General features: G+C 44.2%; 2 protein-coding genes across 8 annotated transcripts in view; one reads left to right on the top strand and one right to left on the bottom strand.

Annotated features, from left to right (window-relative positions):
• Positions 1 to 6,424: 6,424 nt before the first annotated feature.
• Positions 6,425 to 12,728, bottom strand: Ndufb3 (NADH:ubiquinone oxidoreductase subunit B3). 4 transcript variants are annotated; one of them, XM_075956333.1, is made up of 3 exons: positions 12,501 to 12,728; positions 9,247 to 9,400; positions 6,425 to 6,820 (listed from the first exon to the last, which is right to left on the bottom strand). In XM_075956333.1, the coding sequence occupies exons 2-3, from the start codon at positions 9,396 to 9,398 to the stop codon at positions 6,664 to 6,666; spliced, it is 309 nt and encodes a 102-aa protein (XP_075812448.1). In that variant the 5' UTR covers positions 9,399 to 9,400; positions 12,501 to 12,728; the 3' UTR covers positions 6,425 to 6,663. The 4 variants fall into 4 exon arrangements, with proteins under 4 accessions (XP_075812448.1, XP_075812447.1, XP_075812449.1 ...); XM_075956332.1 differs by having other exon boundaries at positions 12,469 to 12,717; XM_075956334.1 differs by having other exon boundaries at positions 12,485 to 12,621.
• A 53-nt stretch (positions 12,729 to 12,781) lies between these two features.
• Hycc2 (hyccin PI4KA lipid kinase complex subunit 2) overlaps positions 12,782 to 17,385 on the top strand; it is a 48,275-nt gene continuing 43,671 nt past the window's right edge. For 3 of the 4 annotated variants that reach the window (XM_075956327.1, XM_075956324.1, XM_075956325.1), the window contains exon 1: positions 12,808 to 12,930. The gene's annotated coding sequence lies outside the window, so the exon portion shown is untranslated. Of the gene's footprint in view, positions 12,931 to 17,385 lie in introns of all 4 variants that reach the window. The other variant, XM_075956326.1, reaches the window with a different exon arrangement.

Genomic DNA, 17,385 nt, shown 5'->3' on the forward strand with positions numbered 1-17,385 from the left:
AATAACCGTACAGGAAAACACATACATGTAGAAATAGAAGGCAAGACACAGGTGGAGTGTCGCGCTTAAGGTCATTCTAATCATGCTGATTCTGTACGGCTGTGAACTAAGTTACCAAGCCAGTCCACTCCTGGGGCAAGGTTCCCTGCACTGACACCTGGTCCAAGTCCATATTTCTGTCTTCTTGGTACTCTGGAGGGGAGGAGATGGCTTTCCTGTGATGAGGTCACACAGGCAACGCTGCGGGCAGAGTCTATGGCTGTGTTAGCCTTGTTTGCTTGTTCTTGTATCATGGGTATTGGCTTCTGTCACTGGGTTCTTTGTGAAACTCTCCTGAAGCTGCTCAGGTCCCCAATGGACATGAGTTATTTCAGACCCGTGGATTGTGAATCCCACAAACCTAGCACGCACAAAGTGCAGCCTGTGGCAGTTTTCTGAATGACCTTTGTACTCTCCTTCGGCGGTCAGGACACCTCTCCCTTAGGAGGCCTCTTCCTAAATTCTCTGTAAGCTCTCCGTATCCGGTTTGTGAGCAAGTACCCCATTTTGAGTTTATTTAATAATCTCAGTCTGGTGGCACAGGGTTGTAATCCCAGGTACTTGGGAGACTGTGGCAGAGGAACACACCACCAGCCCAGGTGACAGGAGTTCAGGGCCAGTCTGTGCAACCGCCGAGGCACTACTTTAAATGAGAGAGAGAGAGAGAGAGAGAGAGAGAGAGAGAGAGAGAGAGAGAGAGAGAGAAAGAGAGAATATGAGGCACTGGGCTTAGTCCCCAGTGCTGTAAAGAAAACCAGCCAGATTTAATTCATCAGCAATAAACACGAAGATAAGTATAATTAGAAGCTTAAAAGCCTGCTCCTTCCATAGTGCATGGTTTTGCTTGTCCTGTATACTGTGATAGTCAAGGTAACACATTGTTTCTATGGGCTCTCAAATTAGACCCATATTCAAAAATCTAACTTGAAACAGTAGCCAAATCATTTTGGATTTTGTTACCTTCATTCCATGGATTTGTCCCACATACAAAGTAGTCTAATAACACCATTACATGTTATCATGTGTGGTGCTTAGTCATGAGGTGCTTATTCATGCTCAGGTAATTAGCATTATTTGAATGCTTTTTGGTCCTGTTCGAGAAACAAAACCCACATGAAATGCACACTACTTTAGATAATGGCCACGCGTGAGACAACAATGCAATCAACACTTCGTAGGTGCTAGGGGATTCAAGTAATAATTTCCAAATTCGGGAAACAGACGGAAAGTTTCACTCTTTACTTTCAGCAAAAATTACTGCAGATCGAAAAGAAGTTATAAAAATGACACACACAAAAAAAAGCCCTGTCTCGAAAAGCAAAAAACAAAAGACCAAAATGCCGTCATTCTCACTTTCAATACGCCAGCACTCGCTTCATTTTCCTCTACCTGACCCAGCCAGCGAATGTACAGTTACCCCGAAATGCAAACATTTTTAATAGATGCAAAGCCATTTGGGCCATCTCCTTGCGTGAACGTCTGCAGCTTTGGTTTTTAGTGACGCTGAGGATTGGATCTCGTGGACTGCGCACGGACTCGGCTATGCTTCCGCCCCCAGCCTGGTGATTTGTCTTACAAAATGATAGTATTCAGGGTGTGGGGGCAAACTCCTGTGATCCCAGGACTCAGGAGGCAGGGGCAGGAAGACGGCCAAAAGTACAAGACCTTAAGCATAAGAAAACAAAATGAACAAAGAAAGCAGGGTCAATTTCACCAAAGCTACCAAATTTGTCTTAAAGATGTGTATAAAATGTTTTTGTTTAATTCTCCGGGACTTCTATACTTCTATGACATTCTCTCTTTCTCCTCTCTCCTCATATTGCTCATTTGTGTCTTCCCCTCCTGCTCACCCCTAAACATTAGTCTCGCCTGCAGTTCTTGAACTTGGGTTCTGATTATCTCATTTCTCTTCTGCTATTTTTTACCTTCCCTAGAGTCCGTGCTGGTTAGATTTGTCAACCTGATCCAAACTAGAATCGTTTGAGAAGAGGGAACCTCAGTTAAAGAATCACCTCCACCAGATTGGCCTTTAGATGAGCCTTGCTGCATTTTCTTGGTTGACTGGCAGGGGAGGGTCCATTTCCTGTGGGCGATGCCACCCTGGGCTGGTGGTCCTTGGCTGAATAAGAAAACCAGTTGAGTAACCTATAGGGAGCAAGCCAGCAACCCAACCCATGTCTCTCCGTGGTCTCTGCTTCACTTTCTGCCTCCGGTTCCTCCCTTGAGTTCCTGACCTGATTTCCTCCATTGACGAACTGTTATCTGGAACTATAAGATGAAACGAACCCTTTCTTGCCCACGTTGCTTTGGTCAGTGTTCTGACACAGCACCAAAGACGCTACCTAAAACTGCTCCTTTTGGTGAGCCACTTATTGTTATAATTGTGCTGCCAAATAAAGAGAAATTTTTCAGAGGTTAACAATTTGTCTAATTCCTATGTTGTGTGAGAGTACATGTTGTATGATTTCAGTTGTGGTGTTTCGTTTGTTTTTGCGGAGCTGCATGTACGACGATTCCAGTTGTCTTAACTCTACGGAGCCTGAAATCTAATCAGTTATGGTAAATGTCCCTCATACTCTGTGAATGTGTTCTGCCTTTGTTCCAGCGTTCTATAAATATTGCATCAAGCTGGGTGATAGCGTTGCTCAAGACTCCTGCAGCCTTGTTTCCCACTCGTCCTATCAATTACAGGAAACAGCGTTGTGAGCTGCAGCTACGGCTCTCTCCCTTTAGCTCTGTTTGCTTCAGCTGTTTTGAAGCTCTGCATAGATTGGAGCGGGACTAGTAGGTTCTAAGGCAGGGTTTTGTTGCATTACCCGGGCTGGCTTCCAACCTGCTATCCCCCTGCTTCTGCCTCTCATGTAGCTAGACCTACAGGCACACCGCCCTGTGTGTGCTCAGGTCTACTTGTCTTATGTATGCATGCGTGTGTGGTCACGCATGTACCCATACACGCACATGCAGAGGCCAGTGCTGGGTGCCTTCCACTATCACTATATCTTATTTAAGTATTTTTTGAGACAGGGTCTCTTATGGAACCTGGAGCTTACCTGACTGGCTGGTCAGCAAAGCCCCAGGATCCGTTCCATCCCCCGGAACTGGGGTAACAAACACGCACCCCTGTGCCCATTTTCTCTTGGGTGTTAGATCCAAACTCAGGCCCTCATGATTGTACAGCAAGCACTTCACCGACTGAGTCATCACCCAGTCCAAAATTTATCTTTTATTTTATTTATTTATTGGTTTTCTGAGACAAGGTTTCTCTGTGAAACAGTCCTGGGTGTCCTGGAACTCACTCTGTAGACCAGGCTGGCCTCAAACTCACAGAGGTCCACCTGCCTCTGCCTCCCAAGTGCTGGGATTAAGACCACCACCTGGCTCAAAATTTATCTTTTAATTGGCATGTTTTAAACTTTGGATCAATTCCAGCACAGGGAGACAGAAGCAGGCAAATCTCTGTGCGTCTGAGGCTAGCCTGGACTACATAGTGAATCCTTGTCTTAATCAACTAATTTTGGACTACATACTCTCAATGTAGTTATTAACAAGTTAATCATCTTATTTCTAGTGACTTCAGTGTTTGTTTCTCTGCACTGTATCTTTCCTTTTAATGTAACTTTTTAATTAAATTATAAGTTTAAGTGCTAAAAACATCATTATACAAATTTATGTGTGCGATACGTTTTGATACATTTGCATTGTCTAATGTTTAGACATTACACAGTTTCATTAAGTAAAATAACATTTCATTACTTCATCTCCAATTGTGACATACTCATCATGTAAAGTGATTCATTAACCTTCAGACAATAGAATGCAAATTTATATTTCTTGTCTTGTAATTGCCTTTTCTCAAGGATGCAATTATCAAAATCAACCCATCATAGCAGACTATATTAATAATTAGACTATTAAATCAATAAATGTATTTTCTTAAATAAATCCAATCTATTGTTCTTGGAAAGATGGTTAAAATTTTGGCCAGGATCAGACCAGATCCTGGGCCTTGCTGGCCGTCAAGTCAAACTCAAACATTACAGAAACAAGTGTTTTGACAGGGACCAGCCTCAACAAAAATACCTCTTGCCAGGGTAGAGGCATGGGGATTTAGAAATATAGTAAAGAATATGAAGACGTGAATGAAAATAATAAAACGGAGAAACATATAGGATAGTATCAGGAGGGAGTGCCAGTGAGTACTGAAATTCACCTCCGTTAAATTTCCAACTGCTTAAAATACCCCTGACCCCAAAAGGTAGGAGTAAGACAAAAGACTTACATGTATCATGTACATTAACATGATACAAGAAAATGAACAGACCAATCGAAGGTCGCGGGCTGCATTCATAGTTAAACATTCTGTTGCTAGAACAAAACAAGTCATACTCACATATTAGACCAAATAATTCTATAGGCAAACCACACCCTGGGTGGAATCCCAAGTTATCTCCACAAAGGGAAATGGAACTTAGTTGGATACTTAGACTTTTGTTTGAGGTAGGAATAGTCTATTTCTCTATTCCTGCAGCACAAGGTCTGGTTATTAGCCACACCTATTGACAACAATCTTGAAAGAGCAGAACTCTCTGGTCTATATCTAGGTGGGACCTTTGTTTGAGGTGGTAACACTATAACCTTGGAGGAACTAGAGGTAAGTTCCAACTCTCCGACCTTTGGTCAATGTGGAAATAGGCTCCTATTTCCGGGTCTCCACAGGGCTTCAAAGACGAAAGCTGGTTTCTTGAAAATAATCATTGCTGTTAGTTATTCTAATCGATATGCAGTGGGTCGTTTGTGTTCCCCTAAAATATGCTGACACTTAATTCTACTGTGATGGTATTTGTTAAGTCTCAAACCCTGGGAAAATGGGAGAGAACAGCCAGAAGCAAAGACATCTGGGCATGTCCACTCTGGACTCTCCCAGATGTCCCTGTCTCTGGCTATGTTCCCCCTTTTATCGACAATAAACTTTCTCCTCCACCACACCTAGGAGCCGTCATGTGCAAATTTCCTCTTTATTTTTTTCATTCATCTGGTGCCAAAACCTGGGACCAATCATGTCGCCTCTTTTTTCTTTCTTTTTTTTTTATTCAGTATTTAGAGGTAGAGGCCTTTGGGAGATGAGATGATGAGGTCAGAGCCATCATGAATGAATTTAGTTCCTTATTAAGAAAAGGCCAGAGTGAATGAATTCCCCACACCCCAGTGCAAGAATCCAGCTACTGTACACAAGAAAGACAGTGCTCACCAACAAACCGAGCTGGCCATTAACTGCGGTTTCTTTCTTCCAACTATTTATTATTCATGTGCATTGGTGTTTTTGCGTGCATGTATGTCTGTGTGAGGGTGGCAGATCCCTTGGAACTGGAGTCACAGACAGTTGTGAGCTGCCATGTGTGTGCTGGGAATTGAACCCAGGTCCCTTGGAAGAGCAGCGCACACTCTTTAACTGCTGAGCCATGTCTCTGGCTCCCTTAATTTTCTAATGATTCCATTTTACCACTTGACTTTTATTAGAAATTCTGCCTCATTTAGGATTGCTCATTCTGACTTTAATTGGCTTGAGGTACTCAAGAAAAGAATACATCTTCTCAATAAACTCTTTAAAATTCTTTTTTAAAAAAAATATTTATGTGCATTGGTGTGAAGGTATCAGATCCTGGAACTGGAGTTACAGACAGTTGTTAGCGGTCATGTGAGTGCTGGGAATTGAACCTGGGTCCTCTGGAAGAACAGCCAGTGCTCCTAACTCCTGGGCTACCTCTCCAGTCCCCTAAAATCTTTTTTAAAATGATTTTTTTTTAACGTGTAGGTATTCTGCTGACATGTATGTCTGTGGATGCCGGGAGCCCAGAGAGGCCAGCAGAGGATGTCAAACCTCCTGGGACTGAAGTCACAGGTTGTGAGCAACCACGGGGTGCCGGGACTCAAACCCAGGTCCTCTGAAGAGCAGACAAAGATCTTAACTGCTAGGCCATCTCTCCAGTTTCTTCTTCTCCCTCTTTTTTTGGTTTTTCAAGACAGGGTTTCTCTGTAGCTTTGGAGCCTGTCCTAGAACTAGCTCTAGTAGACCAGGCTGGCCTCGAACTCACAGAGATCCGCCTGCCTCTGCTTCCCGAGTGCTGGGATTAAAGACGTGCGCCACCACCACCCGGCCAGTTTTTTGTTTTTTTGTTGTTGTTGGTGGTGGTGGGGTTCTGCGCCTCTGTTAAGTTATCTAAGCCCCAATGGACAGCTCCACACCTACGCACATGCAGGCTCGGTGGATTCAGTAGGTAACTCTTGGAATACATTTGTTAAGCTGAATTAGGTGGCTGCATGCAGAATGCACTGCTGCTGGGACCCCCAACACCCACCATTCCAAACAAAGTCCAATACACACACGTGCGTGGACACATGCATATTTATTTATTTATTGTGACAGCCTCACTACATAGCTTAAGCTGACTTTGAATTCATGATCCTCCTGCCTCAGCTTTCCAAGAGCTGGAATTACAGGTACATACATTACATTTTTCTTTCCAACTTTATTTAAGCATTACAAGACAAAACAAAGTTTTTCTTAACTTAACTAAGCCAAGGACGCTAGAGAGAGAAGTCAGGAGATAAGCCCAGGTGCTGCCTTCAGTGATGCTTCTTATCACCATTCGGGGAGGCCAGGAAGTACTCAGCCCCTACCGCGACCACAAAGGCAGCAAACCCCCACTTGAACCCTTTGAACAGCACACTCATGAAGGAGACGTTCTCTGTGAAGCCGCCCATGTATCGCCAGGCCTCATTGCTGGAAGAGAGGAGAAAAATGACAATCACGTGCAATTCTCCGAAATTGCAAAATACTGAAATGCTACATTAGTATCTTTTGGGTTTTTTTGGTTTTGTTTTGTTTTTGTTTGTTTGTTTTGAGACAGAGTCTCATCGTGCAGCCCTGGCTTCTTGGAACTCTGTAGGCCAGGCTGGCTTCACAGTAATCTCCCTGCCTCTGTGTCCCAAGTGCTGGGATTAAAGGCGTGAGCCACTGTGCCCAGCATTGTTTTTTAAACAGGATCTCTCTATACAGACCAAGCTGTGGCAATCCTGCTCCAGTCTCCTGAGCTGTAAAGCTCCAGGCACGCACCACCACACCTGCTCCAAAGCTAGACTACTTAATAATGTAAGTCATAGTGGGAATATTTCTGGGCAGAGTAGAATTAAGAATATATGACCAAGTTTCACATATAAAATATGAAGTTGACCTTCTGTTCAAAGTTGACTACTACATACCCAACATTATTGTCATAAATATTAGGCATGCTGATGTCTAATCTATTTTGGCACAGAAGGATGCACAGCTGGCATTATTACTCAAGGGCTCACAGCCGTTCCCTGTCGTACAGCCTGAGCTTCAGGAGACTGAACTCCTGCTCTGGTTGCTCTGACTACTCTGAACAGAAAGCCAAGAGCTACAGGAAGAAATGTCTTCTTGTATAGATAACCTACATTAACAGGGGACGGGGGGGAATCACCTTATAGAGGACAAAAAAATAACCAAAAAAAAAAAATCTGCCTCACTAGAAAATATGGAAACAAATCAAACTAGTTTAGATGCCAGAACTACACAAAGACGTTAGAAGTAGCTCTGGCTGTGGAGCTCAGGAACTAGATCAGGCTGGCCTGGAACTTGCAGAAATCCACCTGCCTGAGTGCCGGGATTAAAGGCGTGCACCACCACACTGGGCCTGTTGCATGTTCTGAACAAAATCTTAGAAGATTAAAACCAGCAATGTACAAAACAAAAATAATTTATCACGAAGAAACAGGGCTCATCCCAGAAAAGCAATATGGTTTAGTATCTGGAAGTTTATACAGATAACTCAGCACATTAACAGAAAAGAGACGCTCTCAGGAGAGGGGTGTGCTAAGTCCTTCCAGTCCAGCCAGCGAGGAGGCTGAGGTCAGAACGCTGGCTGAACTAGGAGCAGGAACATGCGGGGACAATGGGGCGACTGACTTTACAACAGGAAGGAGAAGCTGAAGTGACAGCCCAGACCTCCAGCCCAGCACTCAGAGGCTGAAAGACATGACTACTGTTCACATCAGCCTGAGGGACTTGGTGAGATCTGCTGCAAAGCCACCAGGGGAAAAAAACAAAACAAAAGAAGTTAAAATTCTTTGGTTTCTTTTTCCATGTTACCTATTGCAATCATGCAAGAATAAAGGGAAGTTTACAGTCTGAGAAAGACAAAGTGATGTTGTCTCTGTGGACAAAATGATCATTATTAAAAGAAAAAATTAAAGGACATAAAAAAAAAGTTTGCGCCGGGTCGTGGTGGCGCACGCCTTTAATCCCAGCACTCGGGAGGCAGAGGCAGGCAGATCTCTGTGAGTTCGAGTCCAGCCTGGTCTACAAGAGCTAGTTCCAGGACAGGCTCCAAAACCACAGAGAAACCCTGTCTCGAAAAAAAACAAACAAACAAACAAAAAGTTTACTAGGGCAAAAATTTAGCTAAATAATAAATGGGATATACAGTCAGTATGTGAAAATTAATTACAACCTTAATTGTCAATAACAGAGCTACAAATAGTGATTTAAAATACCACCTATGATAGTACCAGAAATATAAATAAATTCAACAAAATGTTCAGGATATGTATAAAAAGTAAGGAAATAGCCGGGCGGTGGTGGCGCACGCCTTTAATCCCAGCACTCGGGAGGCAGAGGCAGGAGGATCTCTGTGAGTTCGAGACCAGCCTGGTCTACAAGAACTAGTTCCAGGACAGGCTCCAAAGCCACAGAGAAACCAAAAAAAAAAAACCCAAAAAAAAAAAAACCCAAAAAAAAGTAAGGAAATAATGCTTGAAAATTCAAAAAGTCATAAATCACATGTGTTCTAAAAGATTCATCATTATAAAGGCATAAATTACCTCAAGACTGATGTGAGTTCAATAGACCCATGGAAAAGATTCACACCGTAAGTTTTATGAAATAGTAAGATCCCAACTAAAGCTAAGAAGCCATTTTTCGCTGGGCACTTGGGGAGGCAGAGACAGGTGGGTCTCTGCGAGTTCAAGGCCAGCCTGGTGTACCGAGTTCTAAGAGACAGAGACAGGGCTACACAGAGAAATCCAGTCTCAAAAGAAAAAACAAAAACAAAAACAGAGCCATTTTCCCCAGGACCCACAGGGTGGAAGGAGGGGCAGGTTCCACGCGCTGTGGCAGACTCATCTTACCGAGCCCACGGGTCCCGCAGCCCCCGGGAAGCCAGCTTCTTCTGCACTGTCTCTAGCGGTGTCCCTTCCGTTTTCCACTGCGTGTGATCTGGAAGGACCAGTTTGTCGTGACCATGCCCATGCCCGTGCCCGTGTCCATGCCCAGCAGCCATGTCTACGGGAAAAAGGAAAAGAAGGGAGAGAGAGCCAAAGTTGATGAGGATGTGTCAAGTGAAATGCTTTTAAAAGGATAAATGCCTGACAATTCTGAGTAGAGAGCTTTTATAAAAATATACTAGGATTACTTGGGAGGAAGTGGCAAGTGGTGTACTGTATTTCCAGGCCAGAAAATCAACCAAAAAAAGTGTACTATTACGTACTTAGTGTATGCTCACAGCTAGAAAATACATACACAATATATGGAACTGAAAACAGTGAGTAGCCCTACCACTCAGATACCCACTCACTACATATGCTAACAGTAACACTTCGTAGTCTTCACGTGCCCGGCACATGGGACTTTATAGGCAGTAACTGTACTGCTTCTAAAACATCTTTGAATTTAAATTAAAAATACAGATTTCTCCCCCTGCCTTCCCAGACCTGGTGACTCACAAATTTAATCCCAGCTCTTGGGAGGCAGAGGCAAGCAGATCTCTGAGTTCTTCTAGGCCAGCCTGGTCTATAGTGAATTTCAGGACCGTCAGGGCTTTGTGTAGAGAGACTCTGTCTCACAAAAACAAACAAACAAACCCAACCAAAACAAAACAAAATAAAAATAACCAAACACTTTTTATAGATGAAGACAATGAGACTCTAAGCAGTAAGTCAATGCTATAACTAGTCTCTCTCTGGCTTTTGTCCTGAAGCCAGGCTGGCCTTGAAGTTCCAGTGACCTACCTGCCTGCTCTGCCTCTGGAGTGTTGGGGTTACTGTTATTTCAAAATAGCCATAAATTAAATCTCAAATGTTCGAAGGAAGAGTTTAAAATCATCTTTTTTTGAATCACTAATAGCTATAAAATGCAAGAAAATCCCTGAAGCTTTCTGGACTTCTATTGCCTCACATAACAAGGATAAAAATCTACCTTCCAAGACTGGGAAATGCGGAGAACACACTGTAGTGTGCCTTCCATTTTCACATCCAAGTGGTGAGACTATGACTGAGCACAACTGTTCTGGAAAAGCTGTCATGACCCAGAAAATGGGACATTTGCTGGGTGTGCAGGCACCCGCCATCAATCCTTGCACTCGGGAGGCAGAGGCAGGTGAATCTCTTGAGTTCCAGGCCAGCCTGGAAAATCAAAACGTAAACAAACAACAAAAGAACATTTGGATACCTATGGCTACCAATTCCTCTCCTGGATCCGTGCTGTCTTGTTAGGTAGCCACTAACCTCTGGAATGTGGCTATGCAGCTAAGGAACCTGGAATTTTAACTTTTTAAAAAGGCCTTATTTGTGTGGTGTGTGTGTGGAGAGAGAGAGAGAGAGAGAGAGAGAGAGAGAGAGAGAGAGAGAGAGAATGTGTGACATGCACGCATGGGAGGGAGGCCAGAGAAGGTATTGCATCCCCTAAATCTGAATACTAGGTGATCGTGAGCTGTCTGGTGTGGGTACTAGGAACTAAACTCAGGTCCCCTGGGAGAGGACCAAGTACCAAAGCAAATTCAATTATAAGAAAATACTAAAGTGTCTTTGGAATTATCTGGTGTATGAATATACTTTTCAACCTTACAAAATACAAGCACAGACCAAGTATTTATATTTATGTAAATAATATGGATATACTGTATACATAACGTACAAAAAATTTTGAGACAGTATGAAATGTAGAACAGTTCATTAATAATTCTGAGTGTATATGTGTGTGTCCATGTGTGTGAATATATATATATATATATCCCCAAGACAGGGTTTTGCTGTGTAGCCCTGGCTGTACTGGAACTTGATCTGTAGACCAGGCTGGTGTTGAACTCAGAAATCCACCTGCCCCTGCCTCCCAAGAGCTACGATTAAAGGCGTGTGCTACCATGCTTGGCTTCAGACTATATGTAAATGAGACTACATTTTAATATATTAGATGACCTTTTTCTTACTTTTAGCATCTACTAGAAAATTTAATACTACATGCATGGCTTCCATTATGTTCCTATTGGACATTGCTACTTGAGAGAAATTTCTGTATGTATATGACAAGGAATATGTTTTATCAGACTTTTTTCGGAACGAAGCACACATAACTTTATCAATGGGGTAGGCGCCACCCCATCTTACAGGAACACTGTTTTATTTACTTGAGACAGTCTTACCTAACTCAGTCTGACCACAAACTTGATATGTATTCAGGGATGACTTTGAACTCTCAATTCTTCTGTCTCTATTTCTCCCAAGTGCTACAAGTGCAGACCTGTGCATATGCCTGGCTCCTATTTTCAAAGGAATCTTTATTTAAAGCCTCATTGATTTGTGTGTGTACACGTCCATATAAAGGTCAGAGGACACCTTAAAGGAACCGGTTCTCTCCTCACATCACGGGAAAGGTGAGTTACACTGCACTGAGCACTCAACGGCGGGAAATCATTTCCCTTGCAGGACCGCTCATTTAAGGACAGTAAAGAAATAAACTCAACAAAGACCGAACGTGTAATTATGGAAAACTGAAACGCTACCTGCTTATGTCAGAAGCCAACTTAGAAGTTAGGTGATGATCAACCTCCACCCAAGGTGGCTTGTTCTAATACAGGACGTGTTGGCTTACTTTCCCTACGGGATGCTTCTTCCACTCCGTGTAATTTCACAGGGCTTTCAGGTATATAACTGAAATTCCCCTCATCCAAATACTGAGATGACCATAAAAATATAAGAAAAGCCGAATGAAATGCTATTACTTTGGCACCCAATCCGTAACCGTAGGAATATGCAATGGACGTGATTTTGTGAGGCATCTGGTGGAATTTTTCTAGGTTAAGCATTTTCGGATCGGGGACTGTTCTTTACCCCCAAAAAAAGCCAGAAGGAGAGGAGGAAACTGTGGGTGACAGCGGCGGGAGTGGAGGTCGGGGTGTCTGGGGTTGAAGCGCTATAATAACCATCGGGGCCTCCTCCATCCGCCTCCGCTCAGCTCGGGCGCACTCGGCCGCAGCGCTCCCCTCCTCCCGGTCCCTCTCAGCACTTCTGCACTCCCCCTGGACCCAGTTTGGATAATTCCTAACCCAGAGGTCGCCCACCAGCTCCCTAAATTACCTGACAGCAATCTGACCTCTCAGGACACTCACTATTCAACCTTCCAGACGGAGCCAACCGGAAACGGACGTTGTCGACGGGCGTTCCTCACCGCAGGAAAGCGGAGGAGTCGATAAGCGTTCCGACCACGGCGCAAGGCTCCCAGACGAGGGAGAAAGACGACGGCGTAAGAAAAACTGGACATCGAGATCGTTTGCCACACTCCGCTGCCAGCATCCGACTGAGCTCGGGGACGCTGAGGAGACGGGTAAGAAAAGTGCGTTTTCCTTGTTCCCGGACGGACTCTTTTAGGCTGCGCACCGGAGGGCGGGCCGAGGCGGCGGCGCGGCCAATGGGAGCGGCTGTTATTGAGCGCGCCGGCCCACTCAATGAGAGGGCCGGTTGTTATGCTGCAGTTGGCAGGCTGCTTCGGGAGGCGGTGGCGGTGGCGGTGGGAAGCCCGAGGCTGCTGCGGGGTGACAGGTAGGTGGGGGACGCGCACGGTGCCGGAGGAGGAGGTGTCAACTCCGGCTGCGGTCGCGGGAGCCGGCGGGGGGCGGATCCCGAGCCCTGCACACCCGGTAGCCAGCCCGGGAGGGTCGTGAGGAGGAGGCGGCTTGGGGCTCTGTGTGTGTCGTGGGGGCGACTTGGGGGGCCTAGAGAGGGCGACGAGGGTGAGGGTGGGGAAGGAGGCAGGAGCAGGGCGCGGGCGGTGAGGGCTGAAGGGATTTCTTGCAGGAAGCCTCAGGCTAGAGAAGGACGCGGCGTTTGCAGACACCTGAGTGAAATTCTCGGGGTTGTTGTCAGGGTGCGGAGGAGGAAGAGGTTTCTTGGTGGTCGGAGCTAGAAACTAGCGGCTGGTACATTATGTAACCCCTGGCAGTTATTTTTTCTCCCCCCCGAACAACTCGACCCAGCGTCATGGAAGAGGAGCTCTTGCAAGCCGTTGATAGACGTGATCACTTTCTTGTTGTCGCTGGCTCCCGTGTTTTCCTACCCAGGCAGGCTCTGGAGGAGGAGGACAGCGTGAAGGCAGAGTAGTCACGAAGCGCTTATCCCAAATAAGGACTTGGCTTGAGACAAGACAAGACACGACGTTTAAGCTCGAGATGGGCGAAATGTTTTGTAGTACACGCATTGGCTGCTTTGCAGCGCAGGAACGGATAGAGTGTTTAACCTCCAGCAAAGTGGAGAGCCTTCTAAATCCAGAGAGGAAGGTAAACTCAGATTAGAAAACGGACAGTAAGTTAGTTGGTCGACAACTTGCCCCCAATATACGGATGCTAAGGATGGTGAAAATAAGACGGTACTCTAAACAGGGGAGAGCCACCTTTTGAGTGATTTGCTTCGTTAAGGCTGAGGAACTAGTTGTGAGTTGTAAATTCACGGTCTGAATGGTGGGATACAGTACCAAAACAAACTCCCGTCTCAGCGTGTGTTGTGGAAGAGCTTTTGCTTGTATAGCTCATTGGAAAACTCCTCTGAGAAGACTGGGATACAATTTTAAAAGCAGCGCTATAAATTGCTGAAGGGTAGGCTCTTGACATGCTGCCTTCAAGTCAGAAGATGAGGATTAACGTAGTATCGGGAAGTGTCTCTTCTTTCTGGCTTGTTTTTGAACTATATGTTAGGACAACTTTCTAAGATCTGATTTTTTTTTCTACTCTTGGTCATTTGTGTTCGAATATATAAAATTAGATTTTTTGTTTTTTCTCTCTCAGAATATCTTCTGAAACGAAATGGGTGATTAGGATTTGTTTTGAAATGTCCAGTGAACTGAGGTATTTGTTAGCGCCTTAAATACAGTTTTAAAATGATGCTGGTGTTTCATTCCTCGTCTTATCTTTTTACAAGAATGATGTTACCTTAGCCCTGAAGAAAACATATTTTTGCCTTAGGTGAAATACTCTCGTGCTTTCCATACCTGTGAACAAATTTTTGCCTTTAGGTGGGTTGATTTAAGAGAGTGTGTGTGTCTCTGTGTTTCTCTTATGTAACCAGCCTACTCTAGCTATTTAAGAGAACTAATGGCTGATTTCTAGTGGCCAGTAGGTGTCATTGTAGACTGCCGTAAGTCGAACAGGCAGTAGGGAATTACCAAATAGTTTAAAAAACACTATCCCAAATTATCACTTACTAGAATCTGGACGGTTATAAATCATAGAGATTTTGTTTTCTGAAATATTTCCATGTCAAAGCCATTGGTAAATAAATTGAAACATTGGTTGTAAGGAAATATTAGTGCTTGCTTAAAAATGGATCTTGAAAAAATTGTTTTTTTTAATATAACCCTTAAGCTGCCCCCCCCCCCAATCTCACTCTGTAGACTAGGCTGGCCTTGAACTCACAGAGATCCATCCACCTCTGCCTTCCAAGTACAGGGGTTAAAGACGTGCGCCACCACAGCCAGGCCCACAAGCTGTCCTAGTGGACAGTATAGGTTTGTTTCATTGTTAGTACACAGCTTTGACATCTTGTAGTGTATGAAGTTCTAGAATAATCTTCAGCCTGACCGAGAGTTATTATAGAAAAGCACTACATAATTAAAAACTAAATAATATGATAAAATATGGGCAGAAGTTTCAACCCAGTTGTATTGTCAACGCAACAGTATTGTCAACGCAACAGTATTGTCAACGCAACAGTATTGTCAACGCAACAAAACAGTATTTTGCTGCTCTTTTAATGCCAGGACAACAGCATTGTTTCCTCTACATCTTTACCTGGCTAGTAGACCACTTACTTTTCCCATGACAGGAACGGAATACTTCTCGGTGTCTAAAATGTCAAATCTGTGAAAACGGTTTACACTGACTGTTGATACAGTCCTTTGCTGTGCAGCCATCTGATGAGCCCCCTGTCTAGCTCTGTTCCTATGCTCGCTATTAATACAGTGCTTCCAAAAAGGAGGGAGGCTTAGGGACTGGTGAGCTGGCCAGTCAGGTATAGCCCCTGCCATGCAGGCGTGAGGACTAGAGTTTGGGTCTCCAGGACCCACATAAATGCCACACGGGCATTGGTGGCCAGTTTATAATCCCGGCACTTGGGGGGCAGAGACGGAATCCCCAGTGCAGCTGGCAAGCTGGACTAGTCAGACTGGCATGCTCTGCGCTCAGCTGAGCGTGCTGCAGTGCACATGAAGTGGAGCGTGGATGAAGAAGCCGCTGGTGTCAGTCTCTGCCTTCACATCGTTCTCATCTGCACATATGTGTGCCCACACATCGCATACATGCACACAGCACACACACAGGAGTCGGACGTACTTTGAGAATCCTCTATGAAGATGGCGATATCTCAAAATATCCAGGAGGTTTTTTAGTTTTTAAAAAAAGGGGACACGCATATGTTGTATCTGCGCTTCCCTTTAGAGTCTTAGTGCAGGGAGGGGATGAAGGAAGGAGATGACTGATTTGGTTTATATCTGGCCTTTACTTTAGAGTCTGATCCAATCCAGCTTCTGTCACACAGCGCTGTGAACCAGTAAGAGCAGTGTTAACTGTGAGCCAGCTGCCAAATCTGCCAGCATTTTATAGTCAATAAACTGTTTCCATTTCATGTCATAGCTAGGGCAGCTTTTCTAGCCAGAAGTTGAAGTTGCCGAAACTAAAGATGTGCTGAACGTTTTGGGCTGAGTTGGTTTTCACTTGGCATGTCACTGCTTTCCATAAGCCAAGCCATTTTCTTTCACAAGTTGGCCCTATACGAATTAGTTTGCACAGATGCCTCCTCACCTTGTTTCCTGATGCGTCAGAAAGCTGTACTGTCCTTGAGTTAAACTAAAATTGAGAAATAACCTACTGGTGGCAGTGCAGCCTTTAATCCAGGCCCTGGGAGGCGGCAGCAGCAGGAGGGTTGAGTTTAGAGGCCAGCCTGGTCTACAGTGCGAGTTCCGGGACAGCCACGGCTGCACAGAGAAACCTAAAAAAAGTAAACTTAATTTAAAAAAGAATTGCAAGTTTACTTGATTAAACAGTTTTCAGTGAAACTTTGATGTAATATGTAGATTGATATATGAACAGGTGTTTGCTCAATAATAGGTAAATAAATGTAAAATTACAAATCTTTTGACCTTAACATGGGTTAAGTTTAGAAATTCATGGACTTGGGCTGGAGAGATGGCTCAGTGGTTAAGAGCATTGCCTGCTCTTCCAAAGGTCCTGAGTTCAATTCCCAGCAACCACATGGTGGCTCACAACCATCTGGAATGAGGTCTGGTGCCCTCTTCTGGCCTGCAGACATATACACAGAGAGAACATTGTATACATAATAAATAAATAAATATTAAAAAAAAAAAGAAATTCATGGACTTTAGACCTAATGTTTAGGGGTTTGGCTGTTTGGAGACAAGTATGAAAATAAGAAGTAAATGGGAAGGAGTATAAATTAGATGTGTAATATATAAAGTGGTATGGTTTAAGTGTTCATAAAATTATAATAATTTTTAGATTTGAGGAACTGCCAAAATAGCAGTCACAGAATATGGTAAAGGGCACTGACATTGGCTGGTGAAGATGGGTCACCAAATAGTCATTTTGTTGCAGAGTAACTGTAGCCTTCAAAAAATTTAAATGTTAATTTATCATATATCACATGGCTTTCTTTTTCCTTTTTTTGAGACAAGTATTGCTGTGTGGCTCTGGCTAGTTATGAATTCATAAACGTCCTCCTCTCTCCAAGGTGCTGGGCTCACGGGTGGCACTAACCACCTGGCTGTATTTTTCTCCTTTATCATCTTTTTAATGTACTGAAGCTAGAATCCTGATGGTATCTTTTTCGCTGTTTGCTTTTGCTCTGGGGTATTTTGAGATGGGGATCCACTAGTAATCCAAGCTGCATGATTTGCCTCTGCCTTCTGAATGGTGAGATTGCAAGCGTGCTTCATCCCTGGGAGGTCTTAAACCAGACTTGGTAGTGTACACCTGTGATCCCAGAGCTTAA

The sequence above is a fragment of the Microtus pennsylvanicus genome, chromosome 22, assembly GCF_037038515.1.
Source record: "Microtus pennsylvanicus isolate mMicPen1 chromosome 22, mMicPen1.hap1, whole genome shotgun sequence".
NCBI lineage: Eukaryota > Metazoa > Chordata > Mammalia > Rodentia > Cricetidae > Microtus > Microtus pennsylvanicus.